This window comes from Anguilla anguilla, chromosome 6 (genome assembly GCF_013347855.1).
Source record: "Anguilla anguilla isolate fAngAng1 chromosome 6, fAngAng1.pri, whole genome shotgun sequence".
NCBI lineage: Eukaryota > Metazoa > Chordata > Actinopteri > Anguilliformes > Anguillidae > Anguilla > Anguilla anguilla.
The window spans coordinates 58,598,814-58,618,847 of NC_049206.1; the positions used below are offsets into that span (position 1 = coordinate 58,598,814).

The window sequence follows — 20,034 nt, forward strand, 5'->3', positions numbered from 1 at the left end:
AATGGCTCCGTTCGCGTCATTTTTTTAGCGCTTCCTTCCTTTGGCTCCGGGGCGATCTTTGCTCTGCGCCGCGTGAGCACTGAAAACGTGAGTCACCTCTCCGTTTCGCAAGTGCGAGGGCAAGCTGATCTCTCACAGAGCAACAGAACGCTGTGCGCGTGTCCTCAGGAGCACTGCTGCTGGGATCGCGACCGGTGAAGGGAATGCAAACTATTCGCCCCGTTCTTGTACCTTTTTCGTACGTTGTTCTGGTGACTTGTCGACGGTCGCCATCTTGTATGAAAGAGGTTACAGTACCTTGCTCCTCTGAAACCAGGCCAGGGCAGCGGTGTTCACTTCAGACGGCCGAATGGCGGCGTGATTAGAAGCAGTGATGACTTTACAGGCGTGCTTATCCGACCCCTCCTGAATCGGTGAGCCCCGATGAATCTGATTGGCTGTCCCAAGCTTCTGAGAAAAGGGGGAGGAGCATTAAAGACATAGAGCCCATAAAGTGCGCCACCACACTGTGAAAACCAAAAAAATAAGTCTTAAGCATTTTAGTCTTATATTTAGAAGAAAACTTATTCATAGGTACTAACTTATATATTATATACTTTATGCTTTATTACTTTGTAAATATACTTTGGGATGTAGGGCTGGGGGCGGCCACTGATCATGTGGTGAAAGGACAGGAAAAACAACAAAAATGATTGGCTTACCGTCTTTTATAGGGAAAAAATGATGACCAAGCAGAAATCTACACCAAACAAAGAGAAAAAAGGCCAATCTGCCAAGCAAATGCTTCTCAGGAAAAGCAATGACAAAACTCAGAAAGGAGAACTTTCACCCACACACACCACTCTCCTAAAAAGTTGCCCCCCTTTAGGCCTGAGCACTAGGCCTTTTATTAGGCCTGGTGATTAGGTAATAGGCCACAGCTGAAGTGATTACAATGCACTGCAGCTGTGGCCATACCTGTGTGTTTGGCTGGTGCTGCCCCCTGGTGGACAGCATCCCCAACTCCCTTCCTGGCACCAAAACTTATTTATAAGACCTACTTCTGTTACTTTTTTTTTGCTGTTACAAAATATTTTTTTTTTTGTTATAAAAGATTTGTCAATGGGGTGAGACAATTTCACTTGTCAAGCAAAAAGTAACTTAAAACAAAATAATATATTCTATGTAAAAAATAAAAGAAAAACATGTAAGTATCTCATTACAAGGCTGAAACACTTGTTAAGATAGACTATTTTTGCAGTGTCTTTATGAGAGTGTCTCGGGACAAAGCGCATTACAAATAAAGTTGTATTGAATTGAATTGAATTAAATGAATGGAGCCCACCAAGTGCGGCATCACACACGTTATCTCTGCCTCACAGGGAAGTTTACTGCAGTGTGTTTCCCTGTTCAGATGCCGGTGTAATGTGTGGGAAGGTTTAGGTGAGGTGAGGTGCTACCTTGCAAAACAATACCTTGTGTAAATAAGATCAAAGGCACGACACTCGCACATACTCGTACAGTATGTTTCCTTTGTTATGAGGAACATGATCATGTTTGGCCGAAACTTCAGTGTTTTGCTTTGAAAGTGAAATTGAAATTGAAATGTGTATTTTCTGTGATTTTATACGCAGGCATGGTGCAGGAGGACTACCACAGCCAGAACCCGTACCACAATGCCGTGCACGCCGCTGACGTCACGCAGGCCATGCACTGCTACCTGAAGGAGCCCAAGGTACGTACGACAGGGTAGCGGGGTCGCCGTGGAAACGGGAGTGCGACTCCTCCTCCTGCCTTCACCCGCTCCCCCCACATCCCCCCTCTTCGCCCCCACATCGCCCCGTTTCCTGTCTGTTGGGTAGACAGAGGAAGTAAAGAGCCTCGGCTGCTGTCTCCTGGCAGCAGATATGATCACGGTCAGAGATGGCGGTAAGGTCAAAGGTCATAGTTGTTTTGGCTTCAGCGCGGCTTCTGGCCGCTGGCAGATGGAGACAGAGCCAGGCTGGGCCTTCATCTGAAGGGTAAACAGGACCACCCCAACCCCCCACCCCCCCCCCAAAAAAACATCTCCTGATAGGTTTGGCAAAGCACAACTCTCATAGTCACGAGTACACTCTCAGAAAAAAAAGATCTGTACAAATTTGTGCTATGCTAACTATGCTAAGCGCTAAATGAATGCAGTGTGATGTGATGTAATGTAGCTATGCTAACTGTGCTGCACTATGCTAAGTGCTAAATGAATGCAGTGTAATGTGATGTAATGTTGCTATGCTAAATAAGCTTCGCTATGCTAAGTGCTAAATGAATGCAGTGTAATGTGATGGAATGATGCTATGCTAACTGTGCATCCTGTTTGACAGCTGGCACAGTACCTCACTCCAATGGACATCTTCCTGGGGCTCATGGCTGCCGCGGCCCATGACGTGGATCACCCGGGGGTGAACCAGCCCTTCCTCATCAAGACCAAACACCACCTGGCCAGTCTGTACCAGGTCAGCGCTCTGTCTGTAGCGGGTCTTCTGTGAGAATGGGGCTGCCTTATTGGTCAGAACCTGCCTTTGTGAAACAGGGAGTCATAGAGTGCCCAAATACTTTTCAGTTTAGTTTTAACCTACAGTGTCGACTACAGGCTTTCCTTGTGTCTCTGTGGCATGTGTGTGTGTGCATGTCTGTATAGGTGTGTGTGTGTGTATGTGCGTGTGTGTATGTGTGTGTGTGTGTGTGTGCATATGTGTCTCTGTATGTGTGCGCATTAGTGTGTGCGTGCATGTGTGTGTGTTTAGGAGTGTGTCTCTAACACGCAGAGCTCTGTGTTTTGGCAGAATACCTCGGTGCTGGAGAGCCACCACTGGCGCTCCACAGTGGGCATGCTCAGAGAGTCGGGCCTCCTGTCCCACCTGCCTGCTGACATAACGTGAGTCACCTGCGTCCCCATACACCGCGGGTCTAAGGGCCAATCCGCCATACCTGCGTCCCCATACACCACGGGTCTAAGGGCCAATCCGCCATACCGGCGTCCCCATACACCGCGGGTCTAAGGGCCAAACCGCCATACCTGCGTCCCCATACACCGCGGGTCTAAGGGCCAATCTGCCATACCTGCGTCCCCATAAACCACGAGTTTTAGGGCCAAATGCTCCAAACCTGTACCGTCATACACACTGTCATACACTCAACGTCTAGGGGTCAAGTCTGGTTTTTAAAGTCTGACAGTTTCTCATAGTTCCTGGAATTAATCATAATAGCTGTGTGTGTGTGTACGTGTTTGCTATACCGAGAGGTGTATCGGAGAGCCTCAATTTCACTGAGTATATCCACCATTTTGTTTACATATGCTACTGCCAATAACAGAAGATAAAATAACATTTTCACTAAAACTTGAACAGAAGCAGTATATTGAATATTTCCAAAACTTTGCTTTATACCTACCTAGCATAACTGATGTAAGACTTTACCCAGCATCCTCTGCACCCTCCCGCCCCCGCCCTCAGACAGGACATCGAGCAGCAGCTGGGGTCCCTCATCCTGGCCACGGACATCAACCGGCAGAACGAGTTCCTGGGGCGCTTCAAGTCCCAGCTGGACGGCGACGACATCAGCCTGGAGGACGCCGACCACCGGCACTTTGTGCTGCAGGTGAGTGCCACGCCCCGCATTTGCATTTGAAGTTTTGGCATTTGAATTTTTGGCATTTGCTGATTCTTCACACTCAGATCTCACTTGAACTGCACAACCAAAATAAACATTTTTTCATTGTCTACATAAAAAACGAACGCTGTGATAGGAATTGAGCTTTTTAACGCTGAAAACAAAGGTCTGATAGTGCTCACTACGGGAGAATTTCGTAGCGGCCATTACGTACTGTGATTACAGCATAATTAAAATGGCCAGTCAGCAGCGTGGTCATTTAGTGTTGGGTCTTGGTTTTTGATGTGTTTCATGTAGCCCCCCTGACGTGTTGCGTGTAACCCCCCTGACGTGTTGCGTGTAGCCGCCTGACGCGTTGCGTGTAGCCCCCCTGACGTGTTGTGTGTAGCCCCCCTGACGTGTTGTGTGTAGCCCCCCTGACGCGTTGCGTGTAGCCCCCCTGACGCGTTGCGTGTAGTCCCCCTGACGTGTTGTGTGTAACCCCCCTGACGCGTTGCGTGTAGCCCCCCTGACGTGTTGTGTGTAATCCCCCTGACGTGTTGCGTGTAGACCCCCTGACGCGTTGCGTGTAGCCCCCCTGACGTGTTGCGTGTAACCCCCCTGACGTGTTGCGTGTAGAGCCCCTGACGTGTTGCGTGTAGCCCCCCTGACGTGTAGCGTGTAACCCCCCTGACGTGTTGCGTGTAGACCCCCTGACGTGTTGCGTGTAGTCCCCCTGACGTGTTGTGTGTAGCCCCCCTGACGTGTTGCGTGTAACGCCCCTGACGTGTAGCGTGTAACGCCCCTGACGTGTTGTGTGTAACCCCCCTGACGTGTTGCGTGTAGCCCCCCTGACGTGTTGCGTGTAGACCCCCTGACGTGTTGCGTGTAGACCCCCCTGACGTGTTGCGTGTTTGTGCCGCCCGCTCAGATCGCCCTGAAGTGCGCGGACATCTGTAACCCGTGCCGGGACTGGGAGCTCAGCCGGCAGTGGAGCGAGAGGGTGTGCGAAGAGTTCTACAGACAAGGTCAGCCTCCCGAAAACACGCCCCCGTATCCTTACGCCTCCACCTGCAGCTCCGCCTAGATCCCCCCCCCACCCCTAACCTCCAAACCCCAGCCACAGCCCCCACCCACAGCTTCTCCAATGGAGCGAGAGGGTGTGCAAAGAGTTCTACAGACAAGGTCAGCCGCAGCACCTCCCGAAACCACGCCCCCGTATCCTTACGCCTCCACCTGCAGCTCCGCCTAGATCCCTCCCTGCCCCCACCCCCACATCCACCCCAAACCCCCACCCACAGGCCCCAACCCCAAACCTCCACCCACAGGCCCCAACCCCAAACCCCCACCCACAGCCCTTGCCCCTAACCCCCACCCTCAGCCTCTCCAATGGAGAGAGAGGGTGTGCAAAGAGTTCTACCCCCATATCCTTACGCCTCCACCAACAGCTTCGCCCCTACCCCCAACCCACAGCCTCTCCAATGGAGAGAGAGAGTGTGCAAAGAGTTCTGCCCCCGTATCCTTAAATTCTACAGACAAGGCCACGCACACACCCCCCCCCTACCCCCCACACATACCACCGTCCTCCACATTTCGGGGGCTGACCGTCCCAGACTGGCTCTCCATGGTTACCGAGGCGTGGCCGCCGTTGTGAAGGCTGCGTAACCACGACGCCACGGAGGTGCTAAAACAGGAAGTGAGCCGGCAAACAGGAAGGGCGCATTTCCTCCTGGCGCTTCTGGGGCGGTCACGTACCCGGCCGCTCCTGGGTGTATCTGAGCCTGTTCCCTAAATGAGCCGTGAATCCCTGGGGACCCTCGTAATGAGAGATCTCCCTCAGGACCCGGAGCAGTCACACACTCTCACACACACACACACACACACAGTAACACAGACACACGTATACACACACACACACACGCACACACAAAGTAACATAGACACACATACACACACACACAGTAACATAGACACACGTATACACACACACACACAGTAACATAGACACACGTATACACACACACAGTAACACACTCACACATATACAAACAAACACAGTAACTCACATACACACACACACATACACATAAACAGTAACACACACACTCACACACTCTCACACATGCAAAGGCTCTGCCATCATGCTGCCCCACAGAAAATCTTAGCATACAGCCAGTTTCCTGAATAGACCAGTTGGCTCTTTATGAACTCAATCTGGGATTTATACGAGTTGGAGATTTATGAAGCCAGTCGTCTGAAAGAATAGAGAAGTGAAATGAAACTAAATGAAAATCATTCACAGATGAAGTTCATTTTGGTTACTGGGGTTATTGTTGCTAGGGTAGTAATTACAGTTATATATTTAAGCGTACATAAAGCTAAATGTATTTGTGTTTGTGCATTTGTGTATGTGGGTGTATGTGCCTGTATGTGTGTGCGCATGTGTGTGTGTGTGCATGTGTGTGTGTGTGCGTTCTGTGTACCTGTTAATAGGACCACAAACCAAACATATTCCAGTGTTTATAACCACAGATCTTTTGTCCTTATTGAACCTCCTGTCACTTTTCTAGACGTCATTACGGTTCTTGTCTTATTTAAAATAATAATAATAATAATAATAATAATAATAAAGCGCTTCTTTCTCTGCTCCCCCTGTCTCAGGTGACCTTGAGAGACGGTTTGAGCTGGAGGTCAGCCCCCTGTGTGACCAGCGGTCCAACTCTGTCCCCGTCATACAGACAGGTGAGCGAGACCCAGAAACCCTCCTCTACATGATTACCTGCCTGTAGGAGGACGGGACGGGGGTCGGTTAGGAACGGGGGGGGGGGGGGGGGGGGGGGTGTTTGGGGGGGGGTGCGGTTGCCGTTAGCATTCCGCTGCCGTCCTGGGCTGTTGGCCGCGGTGAGCATGATTGGCGGGTGAATCTCTCGCCGGGGCTGACCTTTACTGGGGTGCGTTTTTTTTTTTTCAGCCTTCATTAAAAACGCAGGCACCAGCTGCAGCTATCTCTCTTTCTCTCTCTGCCTCCCTCTCTCCCTACCTCTCTTTCTCACTCTCCCTCCCTCCCTTCTTTTTCTTTCTTCCTCCTTCCGTCTCTCTCTCTCTGCCTCCCTCTTTCTCTTTCTCCATCCCCCCTCTTTCTCCCTCCCTCTCTCTCTGAAGCTACTGCTCTGCAGTAAATCAGCGCTCAATCTGTCCACCTGATCATAACCTGCATACGACTGGCTGCACAGTCTCTTGATTTCCCAGGTTGCCACTGCAAACGTGAATGTTTCCCTGTTTGCTGTGCTGCATGTTATTTGATTCCCGTGTCACTGTTATCTGTGTTGGGGTAAAAGCCGCGTGGGGGGGGGAAGTGCTGACGGTCCCGTCGTTTTAAGGCCGTCCCGTGTGCTCGCCCCGCAGGCTTCATCACGTTCCTGGTGGAGCCCCTGTTCGAGGAGTGGGCGCGCTTCACGGACAGCAGCCTGCTGGCAGAGTGCATGCTGGGACACCTGCGGAAGAACAAGGAGCAGTGGGGTCGGCTGCGGCTCGGGGAGCAGGACGCGGCGTGCCCCCCCCCCGGCACGGGGCAGGAGGAGGAGAGTGTCCCGTAGACACCCCCTCCCTGGATCTCCCGAAAAAAAAGACCCCTTGCTTTTTCCCCGCGGGGGAAAAAAAAACTCCTTCCGGGATCACAGCCCATGCGCTGGGCCGTAGCGCGTTCCGCTAACGCCGCCGGGAGAGACAAAGCCAGCGATTGGCCGGACCGATTCTTCAGTTACCTCCCCCCTCACAGGCCACCTCCCACCCCCCGCCCCTCACCAGCCCCCAGCCACCCCCGCGCCCACCCAGCACCCCCCCCCCGTTTCCCCCTCTGACATTCCCCGCGGCCTCTCCTGTTGTTTTTACGGTTTCAGCACGGACCATTGCGGGGGCGTGGGGGGGGGGGGAGGGGGGGGTGTTCGCGGGGCGGGGCAGTCGAGAAAGCCCTGTCCAACAGTTTCTCTGTCCGGGAAACCGAAAACCCAGCAGCATCGGGGGGAGGAGCACAGCGTCTTCAGAGGACTGACAAAAAAAAAACAAAAACAAAAAAAGAACACACACACACACACACAAACAAAACAGCAGCTGGGCTGCACTTCAGCGATCTGTTCTGTAAACCCAGTTTTTTTACAGGATGTTTTAAAAACATGTTTACCTTCTTTTTTCTAATATTTGCACCAAAAATTTGGACAGTCCCCTACTTGCTTTACTGCATTTAAAAAATAAAAAAAACAAGTGCTAGACTAGTCTCTAAAACAAAGCTATGAACCCGAAGTGTTTTTTCCCCCAAACAAGATGAACACCTGGCTTAGTTTGATGTCGTATGTCTAAATTTTTATAAGCTTTTATGTCGCTTTAGTGGATATAATTGTATATTTCATAAATTAAGCTACTGGTTCACTTGCCAAATGAATATTGGTACCTGTATAAAACAAGGGTAACTTGTCACTCACATATACTGTTACTTTTCAAATAAACTGTAAATAATTAAACAACTCTACACTTTTATGTGCACACATAACAAAGCCTTAACATAACTTTTTTTCTGCTGATTACCACACACAATTGTTTAATTATAAATTATTTTATGTTGTTTTTTTATAAGTCAAACTACCTGTATTTGTACTATGTTTTTCACTGGTGAAACCTACTTCGCTAGATCCAGAAAGACACTGTCTGCTTACATCCTGGTAGTTCCCACAGTGATCTCAGACAGTCAGAATTTATCACCTGCGTTGATCAATTGTTTTTTTCCTGAGCAACTTCATGATTGGTGGAGCTCATCCATTTTTTTTCTGGTAAATATGACACCAGAATAATGTAATCCCTATTAACTGTAGTTTGTACGACAGCATTTGTAGCTGATTACCCGTTCACGCTAGTGTTCATTCTGAAAGGCCGTTTGCCTGGACACGATCCCAGCCGTCTGTTGGCTTTACGTTCTCTGTTAGCATTCAGCATACTTGAAACGCTGTACAAGGCCAGGTCTGAAAAACGTTTTCATTTCTACGATACATCCTGTAGCACCGTCGCGAACCACTTACAAGTGGGTGCCATCTTTTACCTTTTTACAAGCTGCGTGAACTTTCGAGGAAGAGAAACAATTCATTATCACAGCTGAACCGCACACCAGTGAACTGAGCCTTCCGGTGCAGGAAGACTGTGTTCCTATAGAAATCCATCACTTTCATGGGACTTAAAATGCCATAATTTTCCAAACACTGTGATGAATAAAATTACTGTTTTTTTAACCTACTGTAATTAAATCTGCATTTTTTTTCCCATTTGCTTCATGAATTGGTTATTCACTCGCTTGTATAAGTAATTGAAGGTCATTTCCCTGTAGTTTTACCACAGAATTGAGTCCTTTGCCATGAACACCAGTAGCCGGATTTAACATGGGGCCTTGTCGCCGTAGAAACACATTCAATCAATCAATCATTCTTGTTCTCCAGTCACATGGTTGTACTTCAGGAAGTTTGGTGGATTGACATCAGCTTCTACATGCCGGTGAACATTTAACTATGATACTGTGCCACTGTGACAAAGAGTGAAAGAGGTTGGCTCGGTGACACGAGCAGGTCAGTCGGGGGTCATAATTTTTCCCCTGGCCAAGAATGCCAACCAAGATGAGTCAGAGCTCACTTTGAGAACCCAAGAGGGCCTCGGTAAAGACAGTGAATCACAGTCAATATGGCGTCCACATCACACAGGCAGTGAATGTGTCCAAAACGTGCGCTTTGCCCTCAATTTCATAGATTAACTTTGGTTCACCATGGTGCTGCGATCCAGGAATGTGTAGGAGAGTGTGTGTGTGGATGTGTCTGTGTGTGTGTGTGCGTGCATGTGTGTGTGTGTGCGCGCGCGTGTACACATGTGCATGGTTCAGTTTAAATCAGAACTCAAACAACTGACGAAAGGCCGGTGCCAAGCCAACCATTTTATTCATCAGCTCTTTTCACATTGTAACAAAATAAACAAAACAAAATAAAACATTAAAGGGCGTGGCCTGATTCACGTGAATATCTCTGGCTGGCTGGCCATTTGATTTAAAAAAATTACATCTCCAGCCCTTGTTATCGTCATGCATGCAGCTACATTATTGAAATCCCCCCCCCCAAAAAAAAAAAAATTAAATTACAGCATTAAGACAGTGCTTCCGTAACTGTACAAGCTGAAGTAGGGACACCTTGCGATTCATCTGTTAGCTGAAATGAAAACGCGAAGAGAACGTGAAATTAAAGTTCCAAAGGCTGAAAAGCCTTTTGTTATCCGGAAGATGCAGGTTGCATTAAACTCGCCAGTAAGTGAGTAAAAAGCAGAACGGCCTCATTTGGCGAAAGCCCACCAGGCCAAGCATCGCTTCGACAGCGAGAGTCTGAGCTCGTCCCCCCCCAAAACGGATCTCCCAAAAAGCGGCAGCACCAGGAGCACGCAGTAAAGAGCCAGTCCACGGGACGGAGCCACGCAGCGAAACGCTAAGCGCGCAAATCCCAGGTCGCGGCTCCTTCGTTGCCGTGGGAACCCTCGCCGTTTCCACGGTGCCCTGTTCCTGAATGAAGGGCCGGGACCCTGCGAGGATGGCATCGCCCGCAGGCCCGGTTTTCTGCTCGAGCCCCGTCCCGCCCCAGCGTGAACCCTGTAACCCAAACGAGGTACGCCCCCATTTCCCCCTCACCCCACCCCTCGTTCGGTGGCAGGATAGGACAGTTCCAACGGGACAGGTGTAGATCCTGCTGCCTGTTTCATCATAGGGGGGGGGTGAGGTCCGGGCCAGGAGGGGGAGGGAGAGACCTGATCCCAAAGCGTATTGGAGGATTTTGCCCTTTTTTTTTTTTCAACCCACGAACCCCCCCACCACGCTAGGCACATAAACATTCACACAGTGTGTGTCAGTGGGCTGGCTGAGCATAGCTGAGCATTCCCAATGGCTTGTCCATAGTTTCACATGCTTGAGACATACACACTTAGAATATTACACTAATTCAATTCTACTACAGTGCAGTATAGACAAGACATTTATAAAATCATTGCACGTTGCAGGTTGCATTTTTGTTGCATTCTCCTGGAATTCTCAGTCCCATAGGCACATGTATTTGCAGTTGTTCCCCCCAAATGGGAGAACAGAACCTGTTGTGATTCGCTGAGTCGTTTGTGGGGGTGGTGTCATTCACCATGCAAGTTTAGCTCGGAACCTGACCGCACAGAATTAGGGTTTTTGGAGTGCGATTTGAGAAGACCGACAGACTTCACGCGCGATTTCCGCCACGTGAGGAACAATGACAACAAAACACAATCAATCTGGACAAATCATTGTACAAAACAATGTCCTCAAATCTCTGTACAGCAATTAAATCCTATATATTTACACCAAAACCAAAACAAAACTCGCCGTCTGCATGAAAACTGCAAACCAGAAAAAGTACCGCCAGAGACCAAAGCATTGCAGAGGTCAAGGGTCAAGGGCCAAGGTTAACACAGACATTTAGTAGACCTTAGGAAAAAACTGTAAACCAACAAAAAAAAATACTGCAGGAGGAAGTATCAGTAGTCTGAGAAGCATCCACTCTCACCGGACTGGTTGCTCGTTGCCATGGCAATCACAGGTGTAGTCGTCCCTGACCGCACCTGATATTAAAAGGGATCTGAACAAAAAAAAAATCGGTCATGAGTCTGTGCGCACACCAAGCCACAAATGAGATCTATTCTATCCAATCACATTGATCATGGTGATTATAAACGGGCTCTAGGTCTTCCTAATGACACCATATTTTTGTATTTCGGAGAGAAACGCTGGTTTTATCCATCACTGTTCCTCACTCTGGATAAGAGCGCCTGCCCAAATGATTGTAATGTAATAATGTAATGTACACCTCGTATCATTAAATCAATACTATATCCGTGTTATGCAATTCTGGGAAGGTTGACACACACTATTTCAGTAATTCACTGTAAAACATCACTTGAGCTTGTGACGCTAACGCCAGCTCTTGCTGAGGTTGCGCTAGTGAAAATAGTTAATTTCCCGCTATAAGCTAGTAGGAATAACCACTACATTAACATCGGACACTTCCACATTCTGTACATCTGGCCTGAACGACTCACTGACTAAAAATACAAAAAACATTTTGGCTGGTGAAACAGCACCCCCTGTAGACCGATATCCAGTATTACAAGAGTGCAAATCTACTCAAAACATTTCGTAAGACATACAAAGTAAACTGAATAAATAAATAAAGAAATAAATAACAAAAATCAACTCTCACGGACTGAAAATATTATTTTTTTTGTAATAATAAAATAAGAAACTAATAACACGGATAAACTTACACTGGGAATCTCGGGGCTTCCAAACGGGGAGAGCTCGAAAGAGCGGTTCTCCTTGTCGAAGGAGTCCTCTTTGCGCCTGTGCGCAAACTTCCTCTTCAGCGCTTCGGCGATGAGCGCCGCCGGGTCGCCGAGGTCAACCGCTTTTTTGCTCCTCTTCATCACCGGCGTTCCGCCAGGAGACCTGCACACGGAATCACACCGCACGTCTCTTACACACGCGCCTGCGTAGGAAACACGCTTACGGGAACTGGACTTAGCGCCATTTCAGTGCGTCAGACCAGACCAGGTTATTAGCGAACGTTTAACTGACATCCACGTCTGTGGTGCGTTTAGAACCACAGACTGTAGAACAGCTTGTAACCGAAGGTTTAATTTACAGCAATATCGGTGTGCTGGCTTCCTAAACACATGCTTTGAGTTTGAGTTTAGAAACTGCACATCTATAATCAAATCAAACTCAGAATATTGCTGAAAACTGGTAGAATAGAAGGCAAGCACAGCTCATTAGAAACATTACTTTACATAACATTACATAAAAACAGCAGTCAGGAACACAATATTTGATTTTACGCTTTAATTTTACTTTGTTTCACACACACCGGAATAACACTGTCATAATCATGATATTAAATTTGTCATAACCAATCATGACAGTGCATTACAGCTAACTGCACATCTTAACATTGTCATAAGTTAAGCAGGGAATTTTAACAGCACAAATTCAAAGTAACTGCTGTAAAATAACACTGCTTACATAATCACAGTGGCATGGCATGGGCTATAGTCCGTAATATGCTGTCACAGCTGATTATAACAGTGTTATGCAGGCTTATTGGCACTTCATGGTAAAGTGTTACAGAACAGACAGGCAGGTTATTAAATATTACACTGCACACAGCGCTTGATGCTCACCTCTCTACTGCACGGAGCTTAACCTGATTCAAGTCCTTCAGTACGTCCAGCATGCTGGGAGCTTTCTCAGACGGCGAACCCGTCCTCCGATCGTTCCGATCCTGCTCCTCCCTGCTAGCCGTGCGCCGCGGCTGCCTGATCGGGCCGTGGGCTTGCGTCTCCATGGCAGCAGGGCAGTGAGGAGGCAGGGGGGGAGCAGGGGGAGGAGGAGGTGGGGGAGGGGGAGGGCAGCGAGGCGCAGGGGCGGGAGTGGAGGTGAGAACAGGAGGAGGAGGGGGAGAGGACCTCCCCGGGGTAGCAGGAGCATTTTGGAAGGGCGCAGTACCTGGAAGAGAGAAGGTCACTGAAGCGACACTGCGGTTTCGGCTCCCCCCCCCCCCCCCACCACAAAGGTGTAAAACAATCGCGGACTGCGCCCTCCGGCTCGAGAACACGACCTTGAGGAGGTCAACACCAAATGCAGCTACACGAGCCTGCTGAATAAAGGCTGTGTATCCAAATGGAGAATAACTACGTGAGCACACACTGCATCACTGTGTAAAACAGCACTGGTTATTAATAGCACTCAGTTTACAAACACCCAGCAGGGATACACAGCAGTCACATTCAAATTTGCACAGCAGAAGGAAATTAAACGCATATGATTGGCCAGGAGTGTGTAAACACACTGAACTCTGGGTAGGACAGTGTATTTAGGCTGTTTCTGGTCTGAATAAACACACTGAAATTCTCTCTTTCGATGAACGCAGCCATCTTTGGTGGAGAGAAAATGACACGCCAACTCACAACCCTGGATTCTATATTTGCTTTTTTCATTTTATCACTGTTACTTACTATTGCTGTACAACAACTATATTCTTCTATTAGTTGTATTGTTCGCCCATGTTCAATGGTAAACATCAAGATTTTCAGTCTCATTGTGAAATGGTAACTCTCTGAACCCAAAACCTTCAGCTCTCAAATGTAAATGTAATGTGAGCTCCAATACCCCCCATAAGCACCTGCAGATATATTGTTACCTACGATAATTTACCTGAACCCCACATACCCCCTGTGAAGTACCCCTGGGAGATATTTTCTGATAGCGGAATCAAAATTAGACTGACTGACGCATCCATTATGCTCCCTTAATGATAATGTCTATGTAATTACTTCTCATTGCTTGTATATAGCAATTTTAAAATGGTAGGGGCAGACATAGTTATTTTCCCCAGTATATTATATAACAAACTATTTTAAAAGGGGACAGCCAGTTTTAGGAGCTCCAGAGTACTCCCCACGTCCCACAGCAGCCAACCCCTGGTTGAAAACCCCCTGGCGCGGCGAGTCTGCGACCGACCGCACACTCACCTGAGGGCATGGTGACGATCATGGCGATCTGTGCGCGTAACCGGAGCAGCTCGCCCTCCAGCGCCGTGATCTTACTCAAGGCTTCGGTGTTCGCCGGAGGCTGACTTCCCCTCAGCGTGGCGAATCCTCGCGCTGGAGCTAACGCAAGCGCCGGAGGAGCCGGGAGACGCTGGCTCGCGTGATGTCTACCAAGCGGACGAACGTCATTTCTGAAACGCACGACAACATAATGAAGCACAGCCACACTATTAAACACCCAGCACGATCAAACCCTCATTTTTAATAGTTACACATAATTATATGGTAGTCGTGGAAGCTAAAATTTTGCATGGGGGGATATCCATCAGAACATGAACAACGCCTCATTTAGAAATTGAGTCTTTAATACCAAAAGGCTTTTTTCTTATTTTAATTTTTATTAAAAAAATATGGAAAAAGTCAATTAAAACTTATTTTTTCATCTTGGGGCTTAAGTAACTATTTAAACATAATCAAAAGTGTTTGCTTTGAAGGGCATTGAGTGAAGGTATTCATTCAGTTAACACTATCTTCATTAGTCATTACCTGAACTTTGTCAAGACCTCCCCGTCATCTTCAGTAAGCCACATCACATCCGCAAAGGACGGTATAACTGGCCCGTTTAACGGAAAATCAGCAGTACCGTGCCTTTCAAACACCTGCAGGGGAATCTGCGGAACGAAACTTAAATTAATTTACCTCCAAAATGCTCAGGAGCGGCGTTTCATTCGTGAAATGCTGTAAGGTCGTTTTTTTTAGATCAGCTCTTTAACTCAAGGATGTCAAGAGTTAATGGAACAGGCGAACATTCAGCAAAACTTTGCAACACTACTGCTGTAAGGCGATCTCTGTACTTAAGAGGGATATGGAGTGCCTCCACACTTTTAATGCCCTACAAATGCGATACGGCGTTTACCGATCCATTATTAGACTCTGTATGGATTATCATACTCTCCCAATGTCACAAAGTCCTTGCATGTTACTCTAGATGACAGCCCCCATTTTGATTGATTCTTGGGATGGACAGACATGCACTCTGTGCGCATCTTTCCTTTCATCTCAAACTCCATCAAACAAACATGTTACGTTCTGCTAAGTAAAATTTCCCATTTTCCCGGTGGTAGGCTAGGTGTACTGTACCTGGAAATGAACGCGTGCTTGAGGACTCAAGGGAAGGTTAGTTCCAATCATGCGAACTATGCTGCGATACTGCCCGCAGTATTGATTGTCCCACACCGGCACTAACTAAAGAACAAACAAAACAAACAAAAAACTGTATTATGAACATATTTTACAGTATCACTTAGTTTGAACAATAATTCCATATTGTTCGTTCACAAACAATAGATGAGCTAAGCAGTTGTATAACTTTTATATGTGTATGAGACCACAAGAAAATCGAAACGAATAAACACATTATGTATGCGCACTATAATCAAGACAATATCGGTATAAATTGCCAGAACTAGCTATCAATATAATCTGACTTAGCTTTAGATCACGAATATGTTACCATCCGCAGGCTAGTTGGCATTAAAGGTTAGCAATGCTGAAATACACATAAAGGTAAATGAATAAATAAACAAGTTATTACCATGTCGGCTGGGACTCCAAAATACTCGAGAAGATTTCGTAAAAGGTCAAGGATGTCAGCGAGGAGAGACATTTGCTTGCGGGGAAATGACGACTTCCAGAGAAGTACGTCCTTAACGTTTGAAATGTTCGAGGCGGCGACGAACTACGTTACATCTGACAGTTAAGCGCAGGGGCGTCCAAATTTCCACATGCTTTCAAATCTACAAAACAAAAAAGAAACGTATACGTAAAAAAACATAGAATATCCACTAGTATTATCTGTATCTGATAGTTATTAGCGACTCAAATAAACGCTAAACAGATGCGGTGTAAAACCCTTCACTACCCCCTTAAATGCCTGCAGGATGCTGCAGCGTGCTTTCATCTACAAGAAAGCGCTGATCATCAAAATACGACAGTAAAGCAAGCAAAGCACAGCTGCAAAAGCGTATCAATGTAACTAGGCCTGCAAGTAAGTGTAATTCCTACCGTTTTCTTGTTTTCATATAATCTATAATTAAAAGATTTAGATCGCCAGCTATATTTTCCTTGAAATACAAATCATCAAACGGTATAAACAGCTCCCAGGTCCGTCACGTTCCCTGAGCATATGAACTCAAATAAAGCCGCGTGAGCAAAAATGACTCTGGTTGGACAGTTCAAGTTCTTGATTAAGCTAAACCAATGGGGATGCATTAAGAAGCAAGGTGTGTTTCGGCCATCCACCAATCACGTCTGAGGTTGGAAGAGGCGTACGAAAATTTGACTGGCGTTTGGAGTGTCGCAAGATTGCTGTGTCGGTAAGACTGGGATACAGCTAAATATAAGTGTCAAATATTCTGCGTTATTTCGTTTTTTCGACATAATTTTCACGAATAGTTTGTGTTTCTGAAGACGTTTCTTCATATATTCGTTTTGTTTAAGGAAACAGTAGGCAAGTGGCTGGAAACAGTGAGTAGACTAACGTTAGCTACCAATTGCTATAACTAGCTAGCTAGCTGAGGTTTATCGCATGACGTTAGCTAGCTGGCGTCCGTTGACCGTCCTTTTCTTGGTACAACAATATTAGTAACGTTAGTAGTTAACGAATTAATTGCAAGTGATTATTAGTTGAATACGTTTTGCTCCTGTAGCGGAGTCAGCGACCTCGCTGAACGTTCTTTAGCCTGCACAGTTAAATAGTTAAACTTGCAACACAAAACCATCCAACCTAACTGAGCTAGCATGCTGCCTTTGAGGTGGCAGTTCTATGTAACGTTACAGTAGCTATTATACATTTCTTCTTGTTCTTTTATGGTCGTCAAAGTGTGACGTTAGAAAGGTATCAACAACACTTAGCTGACCGGATACATTATAAACCTGGTTACAGTATAAACAAGGGGGGGACTGTTTTTGTTTATCACCAGAAATCTCAGGATGATGGACGCTCTCGCCGTCGTGACCCAGCTCCGGGACTTGGCTTCAGAACCGCAGAACAGAGAGGCTATAGTCCAGGACCAAGGGTGTCTACCTGGCTTGGTTTTGTTTTTAGATCATCAGGATTCCCAAGTGTTGTACTCCACTTTACAGGTTAAAACCGCCTGTTTAATAACTACGTTCATTTCCAAAATGCTTTACATGCTACGGCCAGAGAGACCGGAGTTCTGAATAGTTCTCAAGCTAGTAGATAAGCATTAATTGTATTTTTTTTTTTTTTGCGTTTCAGACTCTTCGTTACCTCGCAGAATCTCCATTGAACATAAATATAATGAAAAATGAACTGGGCATGATGGTGAGCTTGGAGAATCTGATGGAGAGGCAAGTCCTACTTTAGTGAAATTTACGAATTCTGTCATGTCAAAATGGATTACATAAACCTGTGGCCTGTATCACGGTGCAGGATTATTCCGTTAGGTGGATAACTGTCCTAAGTAAAACCCAGAACAGCTTTTTTTACTTGAGTCCATGTTGCATATGTGGCAGGGTTCTGAGTTTTGCTCAGTGCAGTTTCTGTAATCCTGCTTTGTGATACATGCTTCTGATGCTGTATTTTCAGGTATGTTTATTTAATATTGATGTCATTGTTGTCTGTAGGGGCGGGGCTAACGATGACATCGCCGTGCTTGCCCAGGAAGTGCACGGCATTCTGAGCGCGCCGGAAGCTCCCCGAACCCCGGAAAGATCTAGAAGGAAAATGAAACCGCAGTTCTTCCTCAACAGCTCCAACAAGAAGGCCAAATCCGTCACCCTGTACATACAGGGACTGGACACTACTGTACGTTTGGCCATTAGTGTTCCTTTAATACCAAATGCAGACATCGACTGTGGCCTATCCTATCCTGTGAAGTGTGATTAGTAATCTTTGACCAATTACAGGTGACTGCTTGACTGCTCTCTGATCTGCAGGTTAAGCTCCATGTCTGTAGCTGAAGCATTAGCGTGTTGTACGTTAGCCGCCTGTGTCGGTTTGACTGCTCTCTGATCTGCAGGTTAAGCTCCATGTCTGTAGCAGTAGCTGTAGCATGTTGTATTGTTGCCGCTGGTGACCGTTGGACTGCTCTCCGCTCATCTGCAGGACAAGCGGGGTCTTTGTGAGGACGCGCTGCTGAAGGTCCGAGGGGTGATCAGCTTCACCTTCCAGATGGCCCTGAGGAGGTGCACGGTGCGCATCCGCGCCGATCTGTCCACCGAGGTGCGTGCCGCCATCTTTACCCCTCCTCCAAATTATTTCACCTGTCCCGTTTCAGCTGGGGAAGCAATGTTCACGCACTAATCCAAATTCTTGGGTACAAGCACAGAAAACGACTGTTAGTCATAGTAGCTCGTTATTGTGCCACAGCATTCTCTCTCTCTCTCTCTCTCCTTCAAAGTGCTCACATTCAAACCCGTAACTGAATTTAGGGTCTTTTCTGTTTGCCTTTCCAGAGCTTGGCCTCTGCCATCGCTGCTACCAAAGTGCTCACCGCACAGCAGGTGGTGAAGAACGAATCGGGGGAAGAGGTGAGTGTTAGCGCGCGGCTACATGTCTACCCAATACTGTACAGGAAGTCGGGTTTCATTTCCCTCATTCAGGCGTTGAAAACGTACGTTTGCTCTCACGCAAGCACTGAACATGTTTGTATGAGTGCAGAACGTGACTGTGGGTGTATTTTAGCCCCAGTTTGAGTCTGTAAGTGGATCCACTCAGCGCCGGTCTCTGCCTGTGGTTCAACGTGTGGCCCTCCCGTGATTCCGCCTCCCCCCTCTGAACGCAGGTTTTGGTTCCCCTCTGCACCTCCGGCGCGCCCGTCCAGGAGAACGCCAGCCTGCCGGACTACCTCCCCGAGGACGAGAGCCCGGAGAGGGACACGGACAAGGCGGTCTCCAGGACGACCGCCAAACAGGACTCCACTGGGAGCTGGCTGAACGCGGCGGCCGGGTTCCTCTCCAAGACCTTCTACTGGTGAACCCTGACCCTGCTGGGGGTGTGTGCGCTGATCGAGCAGCACAGAGGCCTGTTTCACAGAGCAGGATTACTGAGTCAGCTGGATAACTGCACCAAGTAAAACCCGGAACCCTCCCAAAACTGGAACATGGACTGAAGTAAAAAGAGCTGTTCAAGGTTTTACTGAGTGCAGTTATCCAGCTAACTTAGCAACCCTGCTTTGTGATTCAGGCCACGTGACGTAGCAGGATTACTGAGCTGGCGGTGTAACAGCACTGAGTAAGAACACGGGACAGCTCTTTTTACTTCAGTCCATGTTTCAGATGTGGGAGGTTCCGTGTTTTACTTGGTGCAGTTATGCAGACAACTCATTAATCCTGCTTCGAGGTACGGGCCCCCGATCCCCTGATTTTCATGTCTTGGTAGTAGAGTGGGAGGGGCTAACAGTTCAAGGATCAGTTAGTCTGAACGTGGCGACGCCCACAAAGGCACCCATTGGCTCACCGCTGACACTCTGCATGTGCAGTGACCAGCACTCTCGCTGCAGTGCCCTTCACGTTTCCTACACTCTGAGATTGTCTGTTTGTCCACTGCTGTCGACTTTTTAGTGTTCTGTAAATATTTGTTTTGTTTTTTTAATCCTTTACAAAAAGGGAGGGGGTGTGCTTTGACATTACCCCTCTGGTGACAGTTGGCTTGCAACCTGGCTGTGAGCATCGTGCAGTCAGGAGAAGGCTTGTAAAACGCGCATTTGGTTTTTCAAATGTTGTATTGCTGCACGTTTACAGGAAATAAACACGGACGGAAATGGGATG

At 47.5% G+C, this 20,034-nt stretch overlaps 3 protein-coding genes across 4 annotated transcripts in view; 2 read left to right on the forward strand and 1 right to left on the reverse strand.

Annotated features, from left to right (window-relative positions):
- LOC118230781 (cAMP-specific 3',5'-cyclic phosphodiesterase 7B-like) overlaps positions 1–7,319 on the forward strand; it is a 28,935-nt gene extending 21,616 nt beyond the window's left edge. The window contains exons 7-13 of the mRNA XM_035424094.1: positions 1,614–1,714; positions 2,340–2,471; positions 2,802–2,893; positions 3,471–3,615; positions 4,538–4,634; positions 6,268–6,348; positions 7,012–7,319. Of these exons, the coding sequence (XP_035279985.1) occupies positions 1,614–1,714; positions 2,340–2,471; positions 2,802–2,893; positions 3,471–3,615; positions 4,538–4,634; positions 6,268–6,348; positions 7,012–7,202 (839 nt within the window). The 3' untranslated portion in view covers positions 7,203–7,319. The remainder of the gene's footprint in view (positions 1–1,613; positions 1,715–2,339; positions 2,472–2,801; positions 2,894–3,470; positions 3,616–4,537; positions 4,635–6,267; positions 6,349–7,011) is intronic.
- A 2,232-nt stretch (positions 7,320–9,551) lies between these two features.
- On the reverse strand, positions 9,552–16,451 carry mtfr2 (mitochondrial fission regulator 2). Its single transcript, XM_035422767.1, has 8 exons — positions 16,306–16,451; positions 15,836–16,037; positions 15,382–15,486; positions 14,788–14,912; positions 14,224–14,432; positions 12,874–13,198; positions 11,962–12,142; positions 9,552–11,276 (listed from the first exon to the last, which is right to left on the reverse strand). The coding sequence occupies exons 2-8, from the start codon at positions 15,905–15,907 to the stop codon at positions 11,232–11,234; spliced, it is 1,062 nt and encodes a 353-aa protein (XP_035278658.1). The 5' UTR covers positions 15,908–16,037; positions 16,306–16,451; the 3' UTR covers positions 9,552–11,231.
- Positions 16,452–16,532: 81 nt separating this feature from the next.
- Positions 16,533–20,032, forward strand: armc1l (armadillo repeat containing 1, like). 2 transcript variants are annotated; one of them, XM_035422768.1, is made up of 7 exons: positions 16,533–16,616; positions 17,223–17,385; positions 17,522–17,613; positions 17,890–18,070; positions 18,371–18,487; positions 18,721–18,795; positions 19,050–20,032. In XM_035422768.1, exons 2-7 carry the CDS (start codon positions 17,233–17,235, stop codon positions 19,239–19,241), a joined length of 810 nt encoding a protein of 269 aa, XP_035278659.1. In that variant the 5' UTR covers positions 16,533–16,616; positions 17,223–17,232; the 3' UTR covers positions 19,242–20,032. The 2 variants fall into 2 exon arrangements, with proteins under 2 accessions (XP_035278659.1, XP_035278660.1); XM_035422769.1 differs by lacking the exon at positions 16,533–16,616 and adding an exon at positions 16,623–16,767.
- Positions 20,033–20,034: the final 2 nt, after the last annotated feature.

Coding starts and splice junctions, on each gene's coding strand:
- armc1l (XM_035422768.1), top strand. CDS start 17,233: ATGATGGACGCTCTCGCCGTCGTGACCCAGCTCCGGGACTTGGCTTCA. Junction 17,614..17,889: donor TTGGAGAATCTGATGGAGAG/GCAAGTCCTACT, acceptor TGTTGTCTGTAG/GGGCGGGGCTAACGATGACA. Junction 18,071..18,370: donor TACAGGGACTGGACACTACT/GTACGTTTGGCC, acceptor GCTCATCTGCAG/GACAAGCGGGGTCTTTGTGA.
- mtfr2 (XM_035422767.1), bottom strand. CDS start 15,907: ATGTCTCTCCTCGCTGACATCCTTGACCTTTTACGAAATCTTCTCGAG. Junction 14,913..15,381: donor AAGCACGCGTTCATTTCCAG/GTACAGTACACC, acceptor TTCGTTCCGCAG/ATTCCCCTGCAGGTGTTTGA. Junction 13,199..14,223: donor GATCGTCACCATGCCCTCAG/GTGAGTGTGCGG, acceptor TCTCTCTTCCAG/GTACTGCGCCCTTCCAAAAT.